A 25,005-nucleotide genomic window follows, 5' to 3' on the forward strand; every position below is an offset into this window, starting at 1 on the left:
CAGAAACTAGAAATTGCACGTAGTGGTCTTTAACTGGTGCCGTGTCATAAACATACATAGATTCAGCACACCTACCTCTATGGAGGACATAAATCTGTCCGCTATGATGCTCATGCCCAGGAACATATAGACGAGTGCGACAAAGTAAACAATGGCCCGTGCCACTTTGTCACCCACCGAGGGGTTCTGGGGATTCCACACAGGTAGCAGCACGCCTGGAATAAAAGGAAAAAAAATAAAGATTAAGGAAAATGCAATGAGCTCATTAATCTTTACTGCTGTAATTGTGTAAATAATCGAGAAATAATCGAGTGCACCATTTTGCAAATTGCTCAATTGCCATAATTGGAATTTTCCACAAGTGGACATTATTATGGGATCATAATACTGACATAACACGGCAAATGCAACATTTATCATCTATAATGGACCGGATGAAAAAAAGTTATAATAAATAATAATAATAATGACATAAATATCAACAGGTTGAAGTCATCCAACAATTCTAATGACCCCCCACTGATTTTGACCCACCATCCTGGCACGGGTCCCCCCCAGCCGAGCAGTTGTGAGCTGAGTGTGCATGGACGGATCCGGAGCAGGATAGGAGAAAAACTAGGCTGGCAAAGAAGAGGAAGGGGCAGAAGGGGATTGGATAGGAAGGAGGCTTGGACATGGCTGCAGGAGCCAGTTCCGTTGGTGCACCCCGCCTGCCGACTGAACTCGAAAGGAAGATGCCTCAGGTCCACTCAGGGCCAAGTCAAACCCTGCAAGTAAAAAGCAGAAATTAGAGAAAAGATAAAAGCTTTATTTAAAGCACAAAAGTGTTATTTCCTAAATGTAAGAAGCCATTCTATGCTAGTATAACAAGTTCATTTTTTTAATTGCTCACCACAGCAGCAATAGAACCAATGTTGTAGTTGGAGCTAACTCCTCAGCCAGCATTAATAGCGCTGATGACTTCATTGAGGACAAAGGTGTTTTAAAGTGCATGCAGAGAGACGTAGATAAAGCCGCTGGACGCTGACAGCTACTGCCATCCTGTGGAGTTAATTTTAGTTAACCCCTGCCAATACTTTGTGACCTGGCACTAATTACAGTACGCGGCGGTTATATGCGTTTGTAGGCTGGCCGTGGAGTGTTTGTTTGCGATGCCCACCGGTGATGACAGGTGAACAAAGCAGTGTCAAAGTGGCCAAAAGTCATCGCTTTGCGTGCAAAACTTCCCGCAACAACAACAACAACAACAACAATGGCGACGACATTTGTGCGTGCAAGAAAAGGGTCACACGGCAGGTTGTGAGCGTGCAAACCTCGCATATGCACACACGTATACACAAACACAGTCATGGGTGGTGACAGTAGCAGGGAGTAGTTGACCTTGTCTTCATCTATCTTGTAAGGTCAACAATCTGTCACGTATTCACTGGGCAACACGTGTACAAAACATGCATTTCTGTGCACACATAGTGGGATTTTTTTTTTTTTTTTTTTTGGAGCATTGGTAAAATCAGAGGTGGCTGATATTGCACCTGAGAGAGGGCAGAGTAAAAGAATTAAGGCAATATTAATGATGATTACTTCAAGCAATCGGGTGTACCTAATGAAGTGGCCAGTGGCTGCGAGTGGTCAAGAGAAGGTGAAAAAAAAACATATTTATATTTCATTCATTCATTCATTTTCTACCGCTTATCCTCACAAGGGTCGCGGGGGTCATGCCAAAATGTTGTGTTGCTGCTGGATGTTCACAGTATCTGAGTGATACTGTTGTGGGGGTGCCGGAGCCTATCCCAGCTGTCTATGGGCGAGAGGCGGGGTACACCCCGGACTGACTGGTGGCCAGCCAATCACAGGGCACATATAGACAAACAACCATTCACACTCACATTCATACCTATGGACAATTTGTGTGTGGCTAATTAACCTAGCATGTTTTTGGAATGTGGGAGGAAACCGGAGTACCCGGAGAAAACCCACGCATGCACGGGAGAATATGCAAAGGGTGGAATTGAACCCTGGTCCCCTAGCTGTGAGGTGTGCGCGCTAACCACTAGACCACCGTGTCGCCATATTTATATTTGTCCTGGTAAATAAATTTAGTGTGTTAAGAATAGAGTTTGCCTGCGAGGCAATGAAGGATAACACACATGCACGTAGAGATGCACACAAGTGTTGACCCCTTCATTGACCATGCTTGTTGATTCATATCACATCAGCTGCGCTTTGCTGTTCTGCCTCGTTTGGCGCCATGAGTCAACACACAAACACACACACACAAACACACACACACTGCAAAGGGCTAATGTCTGAGGGTTAAATGACTTTTGATTCGCTGCATCTTCGTAGGCTCTGCTCCGACTCCTTAGCTTGTTTCCTCTTCAAAAGACATACGAGTTCAATCTCAGGCCTAAATTTGCCTGTGAAGTATTTTAAATTTATACTTTCCTTGCCCTGGCTTTCACATAAAACCATGTTGGTGTCATGGGATGGTGGAGACGCTGCAGGATTTGCTTGAGAGAGAGAGAGAGAGAGAGAGATGAAACGAGCCCAAATGATCTCCATCACAAAGACTGTACTTGAACTTCATTATCAACCTCAAAGATCACGTTTTAAGCTGTAACCTGTCCTTGTTAGCTCCTTGCAGACTGCAGCGCTACTTTTTAAAAGGCATTGGACCACCGCCATGGCCGAACAGTGCTAAAAAACAGGGGGTTCAGTTTGCACCACTTGGCCCTCATGTGAGTGGATTTTAAGGAGTTAAAAAAGACGATAAATCTTAGCATCAGCACCTACTAAAAGGCTGCTGGCTCAGCGTTTGTGTTGTTTTTGTCTGCTAACAAACAGTTTTAGTGAGGTAAAAAATAGATGCTGCTTTTTCTTAGAGTGATGTCTTTAACCATCCAACTCCTTCCCTTATCTACTCTCCACTTGCTTCAGTCAGTAAGAAAAAAAAACGGAATGTTGATAAAAGCCCAGAAGGGAAGCAGGCGATGATAAAACAGCAAAGTGTGGAATCAGCGGCTCAGGGATTATACAGCCATCGAGCCGATGTGACGCGTAATTAGTCAGATTTGAGGGCGATTGTGATTGTTCCCTACCGGGGCCACGGATGCAGCTGTCCAAGCCTGTTAGGGAATGCTATGAAGTTCGGTCCGGCGCTCGGGAGCCAGATTAAAAGCCAGCCCAGTGGAAGGAAAAGCAGTCGGGCCGAACGGCACTCTGAAGTACACATGCGTCACTAAGCCAGCACACAGGAAGTACACACACACACACACACACACACACACACAAGCTCACATAGAATGAAATCCTACAGAAGATTGAGGTCGGAATTTTTTTTTGTTACTTAGAATATGATACAGTAAACCTCGGATATATCGGACTCGGATATATCGGAAATTCGCTCACAACGGACAGATAAAAAATAACCAATTTTTCATATTTTTCACATTTCCAATAAAAAAAATCATTGCATATATCGGATTTTTTATAACGGATTTCGCCTATTTCGGACAAAATCTCCAGTCCCGTTCCAATGTATTTCCATTAAATTTCCCTCGCATATATCGGATGGCCGCATCGTGGCGCTCCGATTCGCCGAATCGTGACTGGCCGCTATACGACGTCATTTGCAGCGTTTGCAGTGTTGCCTGCGCGTCCAGGTACATTGGAAACATAGTCAAGGAAGTGCCTTTTTATAATGGATAAAATCCGATTTACGCATATACCGGATATAAATCCGATATATGCGTAAAACGGACATTTTCCGGTATACGCATATAACGGATTTCGCTTATATCGGACAAAACCAGTGGGAACAATTGAATCCGATATATCCGAGGTTTACTGTATATACTGTATACATACTATAACTACGAATACACGGTAGACGACCACAATGCATCCCAATCCAGCAATCTAGCATCTAGTGACATTTTTTTTCAGATAAGGCAAATATAAATATGTGTAATAAATGTAAAAACATAAATAATATAACCATATTGAACCTGAATATAATACCACCCTTCAAGAGCTGTTTTTTGGGGGAAAAGGGAGTCCCAGGAAGAAAAGCGGCACCTGTTGGTTTCCATGTATAAATCTCTAAACCTTGAATATATGTCTTTTTCGTATATTTTCTTACATTAAGCCAATTATTCTCTGCCATACCCCAACCGGGATACAGAAATGTTTTTGCGCCCCCCCTTCCCCAATTTGAAATCAATTTGAATCTATAAATTGGGGAAAAATACACATAATACAAGGTAAAATATAAGGTAAAATAAATGAAAATAATATTAAATTAGCTGCATATGATTGCATTGGTCTCCACCTCCTGATGCTTATCATTTTAACTGGACAGCTGGATTTCCAAAAAATACTTCAAAACGTATTTTGTTGTGGATCGGGATAAAGGTGCAGATTTAAAGGTGCAGATTTATAACTATATTTGTCGATATAATATCTCGGGGAATAATGCATTCCAATGGCACGCAGTTCAAAGCGGAGGATACCAGCCGTCAGTCTGTCACTAGACTCAGTTATCCACTTGAAGACAAAAATATTCTGAAGTACACACAGTCACAGGTCGCATGCATCACACTTTTACAGCACAAACACTTGTGACCCAAATGCCCTGTGTGTACACACACACACACACACACACACACACACACACACACGCACACAGCATTCCGTGTTAAGTGTTGATGTCAGCCTGTGTCATATTATGTGCAGAAAGTTGGATCAAGCCTGTATCCCAAGGTCACAGAGGTTAAGACGGAGAGCGACAAACAGCGTAATCTAGTGGATCACATCGCTTTGCCCTCATTCCATCGCTTCTCCTCCTGTTTTCACCCTGAAAAAAAAAAAAGCAGCTCCATATTGGGCTGCTTTTCCACCATGATGCAAGGCAGATGAGGAGGTGAACGACAGTTCATGTGGAGAAGAAACAGTCTGGATGTTTTCACTTTCCCTCAAAAGTGTCAACGTGGAATGACACGCTCTTTTTGGACTTTTCTTCAGCTTCTGTGTAAAGCTTTCAACACGTAACCAGAAGAGAAAGCTGGAAGATTCCATGTTTGGATCATAGATACACAAAGACTTTATGTGCATGAATTTTGGTATTGAGATTCATGTATTATTCCCAGGGACATTAAAGGGGCCTATCGTACATTTCCAACTTTTCAGACTTATGTGTGTGTTTCATATGAAGTACATCATTTAAACGGCCCCTGAAAAGAGCAGGATGGGGCCCTCTTTTAATGAAAATCCTGCTTTATTTAACCAGTAGTGGTGTCAAATAGGGACATCCTGATCCACAGTTTTTGGCTTCCGATCTGATTTTTTAGTAGTCTTGCAGATCAGATCCGGATCATTTGACATGGTTAAATTTGTGGTGTAATTTAGAATATAAGACCTTTTTTTGTAACAAACTGTAAAAATGTATTGACGGTCCCTAGTATAAACAACCAGCGGTTACAGCAGCACTTCCCATGTGAGCTCCTGGCACAATGACACAGTGAGCGGAAACTACCGCTGTAACTATGGAGCCGAATATTCAACGTCCAAAGTGAAAGTGTGGCCTCAAGTGACTGAAGTATCAATGTTTTAACATGAAAATCGATTTTAAAGCATAAAAGCCGATATTTTAACACATCACTATTAACCAGCTTTTTGTGCAAAACAGTAAAGTGGTTTGTGCGCAATTTTACTAACAAAGTGTGAGTCTGTATGTTGGCGTCCCAAACAGTGGTGGCATAAATTAGCCCGATTTAGCCTCGACTTGTCTTCCACCCTTTTCAAAAGCCCTGCAACCTCTTTTGTTGGACCTCCCTCTGTCACCTGTACAGCTGGATAAGACGGTTCCACAACGTCGCCTTGTCACCCAGGAGACATTTATTTTGTTTGTGTGGCTGTCGGCAGGAGGAAAAGGATGGGGAGAGGGGGGGAGAGACAAGTGAAGATAAGTGGAAGATGCATTCATCTCTTCTTATCACTCACTCCTGTAGTGGAACATCTGAAGTACACTTTTTGACAACAAAAAAATACTTAAATAAATAAAATTGGAGCCTCAAGACATGAATATACATTTGTGGTGCCCCCAATAGGTGTGGTGAATATGTTTTGTAAATCATAGTTTTATAAGCATTAGACAAGCAGTCAATGACTGATTGACAGTTAAAGTCCTGCCTGTGCCCTCTAATGACGTTTTGCTTGATAGCGGCCATGTTTTTCAACCAATCATGCTCACAATTTACACACATGCGCTTGTCCGGCTACTAAAGATGTACAAAAATGTGTGTTTTATGAAATGTATGAGAAAATTTAAAGTCAGTACCACTTATGGAATTTAGTAACAGCGCCACCATGTGGTGTATTTGTTATAAAAATGATAGATTACAGGGGTGCATGTTTTAATTTCATTTCTATTTTTTTGTGTGCAGCAGTTCAGGAGTAGAAGAGTTAGCTTACGCAAATGTAATCATGATTACAGTATTATTATTATGAATCTTGCGCATGGCTGCAAAAATAAATCTAATGCATATGATTTTGGTTTTGGCACCGGGGACAGAAGCCAAAGTGTGGCATATGTGTGCACAAATATAAACAATGCGAGACAAATGCAACACAATGTGAACAACAAATGACTCTTGACAGCTTCGGCGACGTGCCTGGCCGCAATTTTAACCGGTGCAATTAGCGAGTGACGGGTGCACGCTCACGGTGGTTTCAACACAAATGAGGGGAGCCTGGCGAGCAAATAAGAATTCAAGACAAGAAATGGACGGGAGATTTGAGCAGAGAATGGTTGCTCGCGCAGGAAGGAAATGACAAGGTTCAATTGTCCAAAATAAAACAATAGATAGAAATAGTGAGCAAGAATGTGAGCTAGTGTACAATTTGACTAGCGGTCATGAAGAACAGAGTCACCGTGGCCTCCATTGGAAGGGGGCGAGGGGGGGTCTGGATAATTTGCACCCATTCGTCCGCTCCAACTTTACTGCATCCATCATTTTCATCATGTGACCCATCAAATCTTCTCATGGTAATTTGGTAAGGAACTGTATGAAAAGTTTATTCAGTCATTTTCTATAGCGCTTGTTCTATTATTTATTATTATATTTATTATTTAGGTCATGATTGAGCTGGAGCCTATCCCAGCTGACCATTCACATTCACGCACTTTACAATTAGAATAGCATGTATGTTTTTGGTACTTGTATTGTATATTTCTTAGCTACCTTTTGAGTGTTAGGTTGCTGTGTAATGATTTTAGAGTCCTCGTGCACCAGTGGCTGCCACTATATGCCATTTTATGACTTAGCCATGTGCTTATAGTATATGTACAAATCGTTTTTTTTTTGTCTAAATTTAATCGATGCAACTTAAACACCGCTGCCCAACCGGAAATTATGATAGGCATAATTTAGCTAGAAGTTCAGATTTACACTTAAAACTAGACTTACACCACTGAAAGAACAGAATACGTCCTTGGACCGACTACTTCCTGTATTAAGTTCTTTTGTTTCCTGCTTTTACAGCTGATTTTGATCACCTTTTGATGTAATTATAACATATTTTTCCCTTCAGGGGTCGCCACAGCAAATAAACCGCCTCCATCCAACCCTGTCATTATACCATATGATATTATAATGATAAAATTCTGTTTGACTCTGTGCCACAATCCATTTCAAGCTTTTTTCCCCTCTGTATGTTTTTGCTCTCACACTTTCCGGTCTGGTCTAATTGACTCATAAAGCAGCAGCATCTGGACACATGTGCATCCTTGCAACATTGATACAATTGAACACCAGTAGAACTAATTATGCTGACAATGGACTTCCAGCCAAACAGCTTTAATTCATCCAAGAAGGAAAAAAAAAGAAACACTTAGTGACATGTGTGAGGGGAATGTGATCCAATTAACTAGCAGGGTAATCGGAATTGATCCACAAGTGGGATACGGTTATTGATCTCGACCCACACCGTGAGGCAGCACATACTCGCCAATTAGACAATTAGGTGAAGATTTCATTACAAGCCTGAGTGTTTCAACAACCTTTGACCTTTTGCAGCTGAGGAGACATTGCTAGTTCTCCGCGCACTGATCAGCCCGTGTGGATCCATATGGCAGCTCTGAGGTGCAGCCGAGCATCCAAAGGTCGCAAACAACAACGCACACTAAGCTCACCTAACCTCACACAAACACAACTCCGTGAACGCGGCAATCTTGTTTGCCCACACGATTAATTTACCCAACCATCGGATGCATGGGGGAGAATTCTTTTTTTTTTTTTTTTTTTATATAAATAAAGGCAAAGCACAGCTGAAAAGGAGTGCACACTGTGAGCACCTCGCTGTTGCGGCTGGCTGCCTCTCTGTGCCTGGCTGTCTGCGAGTCAGCCGAGCAGGTGAGTCACGCTGCTGTGCACATTTGGAGGTTTGACTTTGCATTGCATGACCTTTTTCTGCAAAACATCATGTGCACACAAACAATTCAAAACAACAATGTACCCTTTTTAAAAACATGAATGAGTTCAATTGTTTTTTTGAAGTACGGTTGTTCCTAAAATTCTCCGAAAAGGTGCCATATTAGAAAACTTTTTAGCAATTATAAATAAGAGGTCCCTTCGAGGAGTGTTTTTCAACCTTTTTTGAGCCACGGCACATTTTCTACATTGGAAAAATCTTGTGGCACACCACTAACCAAAAATGTTCCAAAATGTCACCACGACCTCACACGTGCATCAATAAGTCTATGGGAGGAACAAGGCAGGTGTTGCCACACGGACCAATATTACATTGCTATGCTAGTCTTTACACCACAGACACTCCACAGTAGCCACGTTTTTACATCACCACTTTTTCTCTTTCCCAATCACCTTTCGGGAAACAATGGTATTCCAATCTCTTGTCTACATGCGTCGTGAAAATCAACCAGAATAGTCAATAGGGCATGCCCAGTAAAACGTAAACACCAACATCACGTGATACCGATTTCCCCAAGTTTTTCTTTCACTTGTTGGAATAATTCCGTATTGCCAGTTTTTCGTCCGTCCAGTCTTGAAATTTAGTTTGAATGAAAAACAAACTTTGCTTAGTCCAGTGCCAATTGCTGGCCTCCATTTTTAAAAGTGAAGAACGTCTGGATCTGCGTGTTACGTCATATCTGAGCATGCGCTGAAAGAACGCACCCGGGATCAATTTAAACAGGAAAAGATCACATTCAATCTTGCTAATATTTTATAATTAAACTCAGAACATGTTTTATATAGATATATATTTTCTTTTTTAATAAAACTGCAAGGGTTTAGATTCTGTTTCACAGATGGCGCTATTACACACCGAAAGCTGCTTGCCAACCGCCAATAAACAACAGAAGAAGAAAAACACCACGAAGAAGAAGGCAGTCTGACAACTTTCCGTTTGAGCGGGTACAAGATACCTCAATGGGATTGGTTAAAGGAATATTCCATCCCTGTTCAATTCTTTCCGTTTGAGCAAATAAACCAAATGCAATTGGAATATTTGGGTCCATGTATTCATAGCTATTGACATAATATTTGCAAATGATGTTTAATAAATGTTAATTATAAAAAGTGATATTGGATAATTCCTCACGGCACACCTGACGGTTTCTCAAGGTACACTAGTGGTTGAAAATCACTGCCTTAAAGGTCTCACAATAGTGTAATAGAAGTGTGTTATTCGGTGGCACAAGAGGACATAAACATTAGAGCAAAATTTTAATAGCAACATAATGCTCGCTCAAAACTGATTTCTCAAAGACGTATCATGTCCGTGACGATGGAGGATTTTCCTTCATGAAAATTCAAATGCGAACCCAAGGAATCACTTGTAAGAAATGAAACTGAACATTTAGAATGTGCACATCTCTTGGCTTTGTCTTTCTTTGGCTGGTGTGTAATTGTGTTTATATAAGCCCCTCAGGGTGACAAGTACCTACACAGCTAGCAGGAGGAGAGGACACACACACACACACACACATACACATATGCACGCGCACACGCGCACACTCACACTATGAATGAGTCATGAAGCATACGCTCCAATAACATTTGAATTCCCATCTGCTCTCTCTTAAAGGCATCTTGATGTCTTCTCACCTGCTTCACAGCTCACACACACACACACACACACACACACATGCACACTAAACGTAACTCCGCCCACTTGGTGTGTGGGGTGGGAGGTCACCCCTGCCAAGGCTTCTCGCACTCATTCTCTTAAGTTTGTTTGACTTCCTTTTACTACGCTACACATCACTACACACACACACACACACACACACAGACAAAACCTAAGCAATGATGACTGTCAGCACTTTGTCGCATCCAATAATAGTCAATGGCAACAGAAACCTAATCTGTCACTGTGTGGAGCCCCGGTACTGTTGCCATGGCAATTAATGACATACAAGGCCTTTAGGAGCATCGTTATGTGAATGAGAGGAGTCAATCTTTGTCATGTATCTTTGGATCAATTGCTCATTTCGTAGATTGATGTGCGCCAAAGCGGGGTTGGGCTTGTGGATTTTTTTTTTTTTTTAAAGGGGTGTAGCCAGTTTAAATCCCAGGAGTGAATCAGTCAAATGGTTTGATAGAAGACAGCAAATAGCTACAGCTAATAGTTGGAAATTAGGGTAAATGCGCCAATTAACACCTCGACTCAATGTTGCTACACAGCAGTTGTGTGTTGCCATACTGTACCGTACTACAACTACCGTACTACAACTACCGTACTACAATGAACCCTGCAGTACTATTAATGCTAGCTGAAAAGATTGCGCCTGACTGCTATTACAGCACCGGTTCTGATGCTGCTGTGTTTTGCAATTTCCTCCTTAATGAATGAGCATGTTGTCAAAGAGACTTTATGTTGCGTTTAATTTTTCCTTTCGACTTTCTCACATAAATCATTATTAAAGTTTTAAAATTCAGGAATATTTCCAATTCTCGCTTGCTTTCAATTAATATTCTTTTTTCACTTCAGGGAAATAAACGCCCCTGAAATAATTGAAACGTTGAATGTACATCATTAAAAATCCATAGGGTTCCTGTTTTTATATGACAATAAAATGTGCAATCTGCAAAAGTGACGCAGTCCCTGAAAGAGAAACATCTCAAGTGGACCTCTTAAGAACATCTGAGCAGAACCAGAAGCGACTGCGGCCCCGATCACACGCTCAAAAGCACACACATATTCCCTTGCACACGCCTTTCGCTGAGAATGATTCGACTCCTATACATTTTTAATGCACCTGCATGCTAAGGGTGTGTGTGTTTGCAAGCATGCGTCGAGAATGAATATTCAATGAGAGCACATTTAAGCAGCCTTTGAAGACATAAACTAGCGGCAGACGCATGCCGCATGCCGCATGTGTGTGCGCTTTTATCCACTTTGATCCACATAATAGTGGGGATGCCAGCAAGCAACAGGAGGTCGAGGAGACCTGAGGATGCGCAACGAGAGAAACAAATGAGCATGATGGACAAAACGCTAAAGAAGACAAGAGAAATGACAAATGGCACAGGAAATGTGGACAAGTGCACAAGGGCCCTTCAGGGTGAGAGAGGGAGCCGAGTCTGCTGTGATATAAGAAGACAGTCCAATGTGTGTGTGTGTGTGTGTGTGTGTGTGTGAACGTTTCAATGCGGTGCCACATGACGCCTCTGCATTACAGGGTGATGGAGTTGGGCCCGGAGCGCAAGGTTAATAACTCCACTGTCTTCAAGACGCCTGATCTTCAGAGTAGGGGGCGCAGGCATTGAAAAGAAGGATCCTTGTGGTTGCTCAGCCAATCACAGACACTCACTGGACACTTCATTGGGTATACAACTGTACAGTATATCCGCATGATGCAGTTCAAACTATCCATCCATGCATTTTCAATAGCACACTTTGTCATTAAGGTCACAAGTAAGCTGGAGCCTATCCCGGCTGACTTTTAGGGTGACAGGCGGGGTACACCCTGGACTGGTCATCGGACATGTATAGACAAAACAAACTGACATTTAGACCAGTGATTTTCAACCACTGTGCCGCGGTACACTAGTGTACCTTGAGAAACCGTCAGGTGTGCCGTGAGGAATTATCCAATATCACTTTTTATAATTAACATTTATTAATCATCATTTGCAAATATTATGTCAATAGCTATGAATACATGGACCAAATATTCCAATTGCATTTGGTTTATTTGCTCAAACGGAAAGAATTGAACAGGGATGGAATATTCCTTTAACCAATCCCATTGAGGTATCTTGTACCCGCTCAAACGGAAAGTTGTCAGGGTACCTTCTTCTTCGTGGTGTTTTTCTTCTTCTGTTGTTTATTGGCGGTTGGCAAGCAGCTTTCGGTGTGTAATATCGCCATCTGTGAAACAGAATCTAAACCCTTCTATACTTTATTCACAAGTGCAGTTTTATTAAAAAAGAAAATATATATCTATATAAAACATGTCCTGAGTTTAATTATAAAATATTAGCAAGATTGAATTCGATCTTTTCCTGTTTAAATTAATCCCGGGTGCGTTCTTTCAGCGCATGCTCAGATATGACGTAACACGCAGATCCAGACGTTCTTCACTTTTAAAAATGGAGGCCAGCAATCGGCACTGGACTAAGCAAAGTTTGTTTTTGATTCAAACTAAATTTCAAGACTGGACAGACGAAAAACTGGCAATACGGAATTATTCCAACAAGTGAAAGAAAAACTCGGGGAAGTCGGTATCACGTGATGTTGATGTTTACGTTTTACTGGGCATGCCCTATTGACTATTCTGGTTGATTTTCACGGCGCATGTAGACAAGAGATTGGAATATTCCTTTCTATGGATACCATTGTTTCCTGAAAGGTCATTCGGAAAGACAAAAACTCGTCATGGCTACTGTGGAGTGTCTGTGGTGTAAAGACTGGCATAGCAATGTAATATTGGTCCGTGTGGCAACACCTGCCTTGTTCCTCCCATATACTTATTGATGCACGTGTGAGGTCGTGGTGACATTTTGGAACATTTTTGGTTAGTGTTGTGTCACAAGATTTTTCCAATGTAAAAAACGTGCCGTGGCTCAAAAAAGGTTATAAAACACTGATTTAGACTATACAATGATCATTAAACAGCTGTGCATGTGTGTACCTAATGAAACGACCTGTTTATTAATCCCTAATCATACAATGAATTCGACATGACATTGATGAATCCAAGCTTCGTGAGGGAAAATATCCCGTGCCGTCGTTCTTTAGCATGTCATGCTTCAAGTATAATCTGGATGAGCTATAGGATGAGCGCACCACCTGTCCAGAGATGGCCTTGCTTTTATGGCACACTCGTGCTTTAATACTAATACACGCCTGCTTACTTGTGTTTTTTTTTTATTTTATTTTTTTATGTAACATGTCCAGAGAGGTCTCTACAACTGTCCACCACTCTTCTCCAATCACATGAAGTGGCTTTCAAGGTCACTCAAAGTCAGAATTAATAACCTCCTGCTCGACCAACTGTCAACTGATCGCCACTCAACGTTCCAAGAGCGTTTCTGCCAAGTCTACCTGTCAGAGCAAAACTGACTGCGAAGGTCCCGTGATTATAGGATTTTTCACCGACGTCGTGGTAGGTTAGCCTACTTGCTGAAGAAAAACCACATGCTCAAACTTACAGCTCCATATATGCAACAGTAGTTGGAACTTTTTTTCCTTCCTTGGATGGGATGAAGATGGTAACTTTGAAGATGTGAAAGGATCTGTTCCTATGAAATGGAGAGTGACAACTAAGCAGCCTAGTGGTCTCATTATCGACACTCCCTTCAGATGAGATTTTAACATTCATTTTAAGAAAAGTACAAAAAAAAATATGAGTGGCGCAACAAACTATCACAAAAGGATGATTATGATGTGTAGAGAAGCCTGCTTTTCTATGCTGGGGTGGGCCTATATTTGGGGTAGGCTCATCCGCTGTTATGTCAATGAAGGAGGGAGGTTTTCTGCCAATGGTGGAACAAACAAAGGTTGAAGACAAATTTTTCCCATGTTTGGTGCAATTTTGTCCAATGTTGAGTAAGAACACTGTTGATTTTTAACAATACCGTCAAAAAGATCAGGTCCCAAAGTTATGATGTCATAGGTCAAAAGGCCAGCGTGCGCCCAGTGATGTGCAGGTGCTAGGCCTCCACGCAGTGTGACACTCATGTGTATAACTGGCCTGGGCAACTTCCTGTAATTGACACCACTCCTCCCGTAACGTAATGTATGCAATCCCATAATGCATGTGACACATACGACGTTATGCAACAGACAATCAGCATAATCTCCGCCAGTGGGCAAATTGTGTGATGGAGAAGCCACGGATATGCTTTGTCGGCACTCGCCAGATTGCAGATGTTCATGAAACACTAGCAGCCTGCTTCGCTCTGATTGGCTGTCATTCTGCATCTGTGTGTGTCGTATGTGCGCATGATTTTATTTCCTTATTTGTGCATGCATGTGTGTGGGGCGTGTGTGCATCTGACGCTGAGAGAAACTGGCAACACAGTGTTCACGTTGCACAAACCCTGAAGGAGCGTGCATGTGTATTCTAACAAATGGAAGCACATGCACACGCACATGCACTCCGTCTTGATGCTAACACATCTCTACTCACTGAAAAACACAAAAAAGAGACCTATTGACACAAACGCTAACAGTAGAGCCACAAAGCGTATATGTATATATAAAAAGAAACATACATTTCAAGCGAGAGGCGCCCACTTTAGAGAACACGACTCGGAGAAAAAGAGGATTTAGCCGAGCTGACTTTTTCGGTGCAATATCAGGGAACTTTTCCGTAGGCAGGTGACGGGAAACAACAATGTGACACAACTACATCGGACACACGGGTTACACAATAAGGACTTGTAAGCTTGCAATGGTGCCACAAAGCACAACATTTCAAACGGAGGTTCCCCTCATAATTCTCATGAGAAAACACAACTGAAATCCTTTTGAGCAACCGGGGTCGTCCAAATCAGGCCACTAAATCTTGCGACATCAAGAATAGGAGGGTATTCAAACAAAGGATACCACTTTTTCAAGCCATATCGATAATGCAATGTTGTACTCTGTATCAGCCGATACCGATCAGAAACAAACACCAACCTTGTTATAGTAATAGATGCGTATACATGTACTTTGCTTAATATAGACTTGAATATGACTGTGCAATAAAAATTCAGTTCCCTTGAAGAAAGACATGAAATTGCTCGTTATACATCGTTTGAATTGCTCACTAGACCCAGCAGCATCTTTGGAAGATTCCAAATAAAACTTAATAAAGTGAAACTTTGTACAGACGTTTCAATGTTAGTCTGAAAAACAAACGAAAAAGGAATGTTCAAACATTGTATGTTAATTGTGTACTCATTATTCTGACTAGATTTTGGTGCATTGTTTTAGCTTTCTTCGGGTTTCTGATTGGCTGAAAGGGCCTTAGAGGTCAAGTCATGAAATCTGTTGTCCTAGCATTAGCAAAAATAAATTTGAAGAAAATACCAGTGACCTAAATAGAGACTTTTGTAAACAAATAACTAAGCACAGCGTCTGTATCTCAGGGAGACGCACAAAAAGGGCAATGCCGTGAAACCTGTTCTAGACAGAGGCCATTATGTTCCCACAGGAAGATTCAGTAGCTGGATTTTCTGAAACACTGACGGTCTTGGCGAGGTGACAAAACGCGACAAAGACAAGCCCCAAAAGGACGACTTGGCGGAGAAAAACATTATTAAAATGTCACCGCTACTATTGCGCTTAAAAAAAAGAAAAGAAAGCAGTCAAGAACGACGAGAACATGACAACAATAGGGATTATGGGTTTTCATCATCCAATCCTGACTCACTTTCCCCTTCTATTGTTTTCCTGCTTATCAGTCATTCCAACATTCATCGGGACTTACACACACACACATGTCCAAAAACCATGTGTGCTTATCAGATTATGTAAACCAGGTTGGGCTTTATGCTGTAGTGACAGATTACACACCACTGAATAATGGACGAGAGCAGGAAGGGCACGAGGAGACACACTGAGGATGAGGATGCCATGGTTACAGACAGGAGGAAATTTGGGAATGCGAGCAAGCTCGACGAGTGAGGGGGGAATGGGGGGGTTAAAAAGAGTACTACTGTTTGCAACTTCCTTTTAAATGAATGAATGTTCCCATTAAATTGAGGTGACGATCCACATATTAAAATCCCAATTGTTGTAGTGGGTAAATGTCAATGTGCAGCATATGATTGAGATGCAGCATTTCAATCAAAACATATTTCATCCAGATTAGAATAGAAACACCTTGAAGGCAGGCTGGATCCGGATGGAACTTGACCTGATTTGAGGTGTTTGGTATAGCTCTTTAATTCCACAGGTAGCAGATGTTTCACTTGTCGTCTGGTGGTGGAAAATGAGAGAGCGAAAACCGCACAAACTGGGTGGAGAGGCCAAATGACAGGGTGGCGAGGGCGGACTAGGACGAGGACGAGGAAAGAGAGAAAAAAAAAGGCCACTTGGAAGTCAGCTGCGGCAGAGCAACAAGTGCTCCATCTGTCCACCACTTGTCTGGTCACATCATAAAAAAAGTACACACAAAAGGGCTCTCCACATTTTGCAGTGATGAGTGTGCACTTCATGAGTCTATTTTTTCCTCCTCCATCTTTCATAAGTTGTCAATGCCCTCTCCCCGCTTAGGGCATCACTAAAGTGCAATTTTACACATTTTGCAAAAGCTACATTTTGACTGAGCACAGACCTGCATCGAGTGATAACACCTTCACACGTACACACCTCCTTTTTTTTTTTTTTTAAATAAATCACAAGCAATATTCACAAGCAAACAGCAACAAGGAAAACACACATGCCATCACATCACATTTTCTTATCAAAACAAATTGAGAAATTATGTAAAATACACAGTGGATCCACACCCTTATTCAAATCTGCACCAAAAATATAAAATTTGCTCCATTTGACGGCTCAACTCCCCACAAATGTACGTTCCAATCACATATATGTATATATGTTTTGCATAGTCCTGCCTACTAACAAGCAATCGGCAACAATAAAAGCATGTTGACGTAACTCCTGGTTAAAGGGAGAAATCCTTTGCTCCATCTCCGGTGACTCGTGCTACTAATTAGTGTTATTTACAGTACTTAATTATACAGTTTGGAAACACTTACGCTTTGCACATCTAATCAGATCCACCTTTCCAAACTCGTACAAAGCTAAGTTGTGATGTTTTTGTATTAGCAGTCCACAAGTGCTGCTGCCTACCTGGGTCAGCATGAGGAGCGCAGGCTGCATTGAGCGCCGCAGGCTGTTAATGACTCAGTCGTTCATCACTACGGCTGCGCTCCTGCATCAGCACCGGGCGAGATGCACTGTGCAGTGTGAGCAGCCAACAATGAAGCCGATGGTCCATGCTTGAAAAGGTGCACCATTTGGCAATAAAAGGTGACTGGAGAGACTCGCCTGTAGTCATCTGTGTCTTTATGTGCATTTTTAATAGCTGTAGTATTCAGTACATAATATTCCATAAAGTCAATTAAAAGACTAAATGAGATTGAGATGACATATTGAGAAATTACGGCTTTTAAAAATCAATACAGGGCCGACTCTGAAAGGAAGAGGAGTGGTAGATCTCGCCAAGGCAGACGTCGGTGTCCTGACATGGAGATGAAATACAGCATTTTACTGTCTTTTCCCGGAAACCCTCCATTCATCAGCTCATACTAACAAGGTGGAGGCTAATACGGTAATAGGAAAATAATTGGACACAATAATAGGTAGGACAACACTCTATAACACAAAAAACAAAAAGCTGAGTGCATCTCACAATAATACGACAACAAATAATCTTCTTCTGTGTATGTTTGTTTCGTTTGGCTTCGTTTGGCTGCGGGACCCACCATCACCCTTGAGTGACAAGCAGTGACCGGACCCAAAATTGCACAATTAATTTTGATATAAACTTCCCAAATATCTTATTTTTCCCATGAAATACCTAAATGTAAAACACTTATGTTTTACGTTTTTTAAATGCAACGGTTACGTGGCTTCCTAGAGTGCTTTACAACTGTGTTGCAAGCATTATGTCCCGCCCTCTTCCTGGTCCAAGTAAGCTGGAACCCAGGTAACACACATTCGCCAGACGCCTGATGGGGTCAGTCCCCTTCATGAAAAAAAACTCAAACTATAGTTTGAATTTGAGGTGGTGTAAAAAAAAAAAAAAGCCCGGGACCACTGAAAACTGGGTAGCGACCCACCAGTTGAGAATCACTGCTCTAAGGACACTAAGGCGACTCGGGTTGACATATTACTGCCATCTTTGTGGAAAACGCTGACACAATAAGATGGTCATGTTTGTGGAGTGTGTCACTAACAGGTCTGCCATCTTTGTGAAAAGTTCGTTACAAGAAATCGGCCATCTTAGTGGAATGTTTTACAACACGTCTGTGATCTTTGTGTTTTGAATCAAGTTAGTTTTGAATCAAGTCCGCCATTGGAGTGGAAAGTGTGTCTGCCATCTTTGTGGAAAATGCTGACACATCTTTGTGAAAAGTCCGTTACAAGAAATCGGCCATCTTAGTGGAATGTTTTACAACAAGTCTGCCATCTTTGTGGCACATATTCCAACATGTCAGGCATCTTAGGGGAGTGAGTTGCAATAGGAGTGAATTGCCTAAAGTCCACGATTTCTGTGGATTACGGTACATCAACAAGATGTAAGCAGGTCGTCCATCTTTGTGGAATAAGTCCATGTCCGTGAATGTGTTGCAGCAACAAGACAGAGTCTCCATTTTTGTATAAATTCCGACTAAATTCCCATCAGAAGACCTCGTAAAAACCACAGCATCGCCACAGCTAACCACACCCACAGAGAGAGTGTAACACAGTGGCAACATCCACATGGTAGGAAGTGGGATTATGACCAGGGGACATCCCACTCAGTCATTGGACCAGACTCACTAAGCTGTCATGAACGGGATCCCATGGTTGAGAAACTAGCGATACACATAACCAGATTAAAGTGGACCAGAATAGAACCCCGGGATGTTGGTTACCTTCTTGAGTGGGTGCGCTGTTTAAGTCATTAATGGATTAGCTGTGGATGCACTCAGGTCAGTTTGGCCGCAAACAGTTCTTAAAAGCGGCCAGAATGCATGCCTAAGTACAAATGTTGCTTGGCTAAGTAAGGCACCACTAAATCAATATTGACATTTCTTGAATTACCCTCGCCATAGTCATGAATAAACACCCGTGTTTTCCAGCAAAGCCCTGGATTAGGTAGATGGAATAAGTAACTGTGTTGTTGGAGTAAAAGGCAAGAAAGCCTCAAGCAAATTTGCTCCCTTCCTAGTAATTTGTGAGCTGAAATAATCACAAAATGTTCAAATTAGAGAGCTGCTCCACTCCACAGTTAGCTGTATCTGTGTCACGGCCTGAAAAAATAAACTTTTCCAACATCGAGGAAACCCTTTATTGGTTTTTGCAGACATGAAAGTAATTACAAAGGTCCACTATGGCTGCACGGTGGATGAGTGGTTAGTGCACAGGCCTCACAGCTAAGAGACCGGGGTTCAATTCCACCCTGTGCATGCATGGATTTTCTCTGGGTACTCCGGTTTCCGCCCACATTCCAAAAACATGCTCGGTTAATTCGACTCAAAATTGTCCATAGGTATGAATGAGAGTGTGAATGGTTGTTTGTCTATATGTGCCCTGTGATTGGCTGGCAACCAATCCAGGGAGTACCCCGCCTCTCGCCGGAAGACAGCTGGGATAGGCTCCAGCAACCCAACCCGTGAGGATAAGCGGTAGAATGAATGAAAGGTCCACTAATAGCAGTATAGAGCCCGACCGATTTAAGGGCAGGTCGATAAAAATGTATCACCCATGAATCAATATCCTTGAAAATGTTACTTTTTTAGCTGCATGGAGAATCTGGCGGTCCGTTCCTGTGTGACATTTTTTTTACACCCTGGTAAACTGTGACTTTGGAAAACAATATAACACCACAGAACCCGTCAAGGAGAACATTCTATATTTTTATAGAGTATTACAGTGTTTTAACATCATATAAGTTTCATCTCTGTGACATAAACAACAATAGATGCAACTGTATGTCCACCATTATATAAGACTTATCCAGAATTTTAATGCGAAATAAAGATATATGCAGATGTACACAACATCCTTTACTTCATACAGTACTACCATGCAGGATTTCCAGGGGCTCATATATTCACTAGTTCATGGCTTCATTAAAATACTGTCATTTAGACAATGTTCCAAGTAATGTAATGTTCACGTACGGCATATAGTGTAGTATATCTTATTTCATATATCAGCTGATATATCGGGTATCAGCCCCCAAAATCTCATATCGGTCAGACTCTAGTATAGTGAGACAGCATCAACACTCACACACACAAACACAAAACACATACTGTTGCTGATGTAAGCCCAAAATCATGTAGATTAATTTCCAGCCTTCTTTTAGACAGCTTGTGTGCCTTAATTATTCAGTGGGCGACATGTCTTTGTTTCAATTATTCAGCCTGCTTAGAGAAGTCAACATGGCTGCATGATGCCATCACTTTGTTGCCATCGACACTGTCATTATTAGCATTCTTTTTTTTTTTTTAATATGCTCATGAGTACCACAGTAATCCTTCAGTGGCTACAGGTTCCAATACCACTAATGGACGCTCATCACCTCATTACCACAGATCTCCATAGGGTGCCTTTAAGACTGCTTTACTTAGTAACTTTAATTGTTGTTTAAACTCCCCCCAAAACAAGATGAAGTAAACAACACAAATAATAATAATCATCATGAGAGATGCAGACGTCATCAGCATCATAATTAGCACTGATCCCATATTATATTATAAACATAGACACATCAACATCTGTGTGATATGATCACATCTACAAAAAGCAGCAGTAATATGATCCCTTGAATCATCATCAGTCAAATCAGCATATCATCCATGCAACAATACCATGTTTTTTTTTTAAACATCATTGAATGTTAAGCCAAGTGTGTGCGTGGCGCGTCTCTCGCCTGTGTCTCGCCCTCCCTAGCCCTCTTGGGAGTACCACTCAGCCTTTGCCCCCCCCCCACCACCCTCCCTCCACAAACAGCATGCTTGTATGAGGTGGATGTCCAGTCTATGCTCCTCCGTCCACTCTGAACCCGAGCGCATCACCTTCACGCTCAAAATCCATGCGTGCAATCGCAGATTTACGCACGCAATGCAACCAGTTCGCATCATTTTCCTGTCCCGCAAAGTAAACAGCAGGGCGCAAAGCTCACCGTAGTCGCACAGCTAACCCGGTTCGTTTGGTTCATTCAGTCAGTCAGTGGCTCATCCTCCCCGCGTGTGCTCATCCCTCCCTTCCGTGGCCCATTGAGCGGCTCAATGCGATGCGCCTCCTCTCCTCCTCCTCCTAAAGAGAAGAGTCGACAACCAATGAGCATGCGCACTTTTACATCCACTCTCTCGCTTTCTCGCCGTCTAGTTCCCTTTTCCCTCCCTCTCACTGGAAGACAGTAGCTAGGGTTGTTTTTTTTAATTGAATCAATGTGAAAATCTGTAATGTTTTTCTGTTGTGGGTGAGATCCCACACAGAAACCATCAGTGATAACCACAGACCAGGAAAAGGGACAACATTTGGAAAGTACAAGGCGATCGATATGAGCAATACAATTAATCAGTCAAATTTATTGTCCAAAGGGTAGTAGTTTTGACTGCTGCGTCGGGCTACGCACAGGAATGTGAAATCTGAGCAAAATTGGTTCAAATACGTACATGCCATCAAGCAAAACGTTTTGCAATGGCACAGGTGGGACTTAGCAACTAATTGACTCATGTTATTGACTTATTTGTCTAATGATTATGAAAGTATTGACTGCGAATATTGATAATAAAGAATACAACTCAACTTTTCAGAGAAAAAAATAAAAATACACAAGAATAAAGTTGTAAATGTACGACAAAAAGTTGTAATGTTTCCTTTACGCAAGGCCAAAGGTCACGTAATTCCCCCTTTTTATAGTTGTCTAGTTGACTGCTATGACGGTGTATTAAAGTAATACGAGATTTTGAAAATAAAAATGTACGACTTTAGTGTTGTAAATTTATACCGCTGATCTTGCCTTCTCTGTGCTGGTGCTTGGCCTGCTCGCGGCTAGCGGCTGTGGTACTACCGCTACGGGGATTTGCAGCCCGACGGGTGTCGGCTGGCGCAGCGGGTCGCCTTGCTGCTCGTCTGCTCATGTGCTGGCTTTCCCCCTCGCCCGCTGTTTTGTATGCCTCACTGTTGTAGTCCTGCCGCTGGGTTGGGTCTTGTCCCTTTGGGGCCACGTTTTCCTCGGCTCGGGGCTTGGATTGTGGGTCTAGGACCCCTGGGTTTTTTGGGTGTGTGCATGTGCTTGTCTGAGTTGTTTTTCCTGTATTTATTGTTTGAATTATTTATTTTATTTATATTTATTCATTCATTTATTATTTTATTTACCCCCCCCCCCACACTGAAATGTATGCTAGTTCAAACAACAACAGCAGCGAAAACACTTCCAATGTCCGCTCTCAATGGGAAGGCTGTGTGTTCCAGTCCTCAGAACATGCTGACGGCAAACGAGCATCTTAAGTCTTTAAAACGAAATTGAGCGCTAAGCATCCACTCTTTCGTCTGTGAAAACGCTGAGACTAGCGGTTAGCGGCACGTCATGCGACACGGTTGGTTAATATACAAGTGTTAGCGTCTAAATAGGTATTTCCCATGATGTGCGTTGTGCGTTTCACATAAGTATTGTGAATGATGGGCAAAATTCCCAAAAAGTGCAGTTCCCCTTTAATTGGCTCAAATACTCAGTTGTGGGTATGAATGATAGAATGTCTTAAAAAGCATTTTTCCCACAACCCACAGGGGGTACCACTAATTATTAGTAATTTACAGTCAAAATCTGGACACCCTGTGAGGTAACTTGTGTGAAAATGAATAAAGTAAAATTTATTTTAAATAATACAGGTCTTATGACGACAACACTTTAAGCCAAAAGGTCTGAAAAAATGTGCGTCACCTCCAACGAGACGAGGGGGCTAAAAGATGAAAAGGGCTGAGTGGAGATGAAATAGAAAGATGGAGGCAGAAGAGAAGGTGAAGGTAGGAGTGGGGGAGGTACTGAGGATGTGAAGAGGAGTGTGGGTGGGGGGTGAAATGAAGTGTCAATAATGTGCAAGAGGACAGCACTTGTTTGACATTATCTGTCTTTTTGACACACACTTTATCGGTTGTGTCTTTCAGGCGCACGCACACGCACACACACACACACACACACACACACACACTACGCCTACGCACATCTTTCTATTGTAGCTGCTGGAGGGGGGAAGGAGTACATCAATGGAAGAAGAAAGATAAAATGAAAATGACTAGGACGCCATTTTTTCTTCTCTTACACAGAGATGCTGTTGTGTCAATCATCAAAAGAGCTTGGTATTATTTGGCATATTTACACGCAAATCAAGAGAAGATATTAATTTAAACGTAATTATATTTCTCATTTAAGGCAAAGGCTGACTCACAAGAACAGGGCAGCCAAATGCCAATGAGAATGTGGAATACGGCATTGCTGGTGTGAATTAATTAATTCATTCATTAATTGGTTTCAGATCCGACCATGATAAGTGAAAAAACGGAGAAAGCAGAATAGGCCGCCTTTAATATCATAGCAGAAGCTGTAGTAATTGTACAATTGATCAAACTTACTTAAGATTTGTCAGATGAAAACTTACTGTTATATCAAAACATGTGATACTATTTTGGGAATTCATCACCTCATTGTCCTGCACTGTAAGCATCATGGGAAGTGTAGTTCTTTAGGGATAAACAAAACAAATCTACTGCAATTTACTATCTGTTTTACATTTCTTTATCATTTACATAAAGGATTGCTGCTGGTAGCTCCAACTGCCATTGATACTTTAACTTTTAGAATGTTAGTTGGTTTTAGTGAGTTTAGTTGTAGTTTTTGTTTCAATTTGTGAAGAGTATCATACTTAGGTCATGCATGCAACGCTGGAAAACATTTCAATGTTTCATGACTCAATACAAAGGTCTTAAGATTATGTTAAAATATTGTGACACCCCTATTTAATTCCTAATAAGTAGCAAAAGAACACAACTGTTCTTTCATTTTTGCAATGTTTTCTTTTTTTTTTTTACAAATATATAATTCTGACACCCATTCCAACATTTCATGCACACCTTTTGTACTTTGGTTTCAATTAGATGTCAAGTTCATTCTGATTAACTGCTTTTCTGCTTTCGAATGAGTGCCAAAACAATGCTGTGCTAATGAATGGATTCTGCTCACTGTCTTCCATTAAAAGGTCAGTGAATATTTTTAGGGAGATAATGATACTGTACCACCCGCTGTCTTCTTCTGCAACGTCCTCTTCCCAGCGCGTAACATCAAAGTCCCCCCATCCCCCTATCATCCTCGTTTGTAAAATTGCCTCAGAAAGAAACAAAGAAGCCAACTAAAACACAAATTGATAAAGCTCTATGTAGGATCTCTTGGCAATTGAAATATGAAGAGGTCTTATTCATTAGTGTGTACATACATATGTATATGTATATACGTGCATATATACGTATGTGTATGCAAATGTGTGTATATACGACCTGCTGTCTAAAAACCTGACGGGAATAAAAAATTTCATTTTAAGTTGAGGTGCACTGAAATTTTTGCTGTGTTCAATCACCATTACATCATAAAAAACATGCAAAACAATAATTGTGCAATCTTGAGTTCATGAAAAATAGTGGCAAAAGCTGCACTCACCAAAATATGTCACTGACAACAATTGTGATAATTTGAACAGCACATAATTTTCAGATATGATTTAGCCCCATAACTATAGCATAGCTTCTTGCTTATGTAAGAAG

At 41.6% G+C, this 25,005-nt stretch overlaps 1 protein-coding gene across 3 annotated transcripts in view; it reads right to left on the reverse strand.

Moving 5' to 3' along the window:
• LOC131125078 (sodium/calcium exchanger 1-like) overlaps positions 1-25,005 on the reverse strand; it is a 61,225-nt gene that overhangs the window by 27,377 nt on the left and 8,843 nt on the right. For 2 of the 3 annotated variants that reach the window (XM_058066228.2, XM_058066230.2), the window contains exons 2-4: positions 21,368-21,501; positions 535-767; positions 76-215 (exon numbers count right to left, since the gene is read on the reverse strand). In XM_058066228.2, coding sequence (XP_057922211.2) covers positions 76-215; positions 535-676 — 282 coding nt within the window. In that variant the 5' untranslated portion in view covers positions 677-767; positions 21,368-21,501. The remainder of the gene's footprint in view (positions 1-75; positions 216-534; positions 768-21,367; positions 21,502-25,005) is intronic. The other variant, XM_058066229.2, reaches the window with a different exon arrangement.

The sequence above is a fragment of the Doryrhamphus excisus genome, linkage group LG2, assembly GCF_037039965.1.
Source record: "Doryrhamphus excisus strain RoL-2023G ecotype Guam linkage group LG2, RoL_Dexc_Guam_v1.1, whole genome shotgun sequence".
NCBI classification, from domain to species: domain Eukaryota; kingdom Metazoa; phylum Chordata; class Actinopteri; order Syngnathiformes; family Syngnathidae; genus Doryrhamphus; species Doryrhamphus excisus.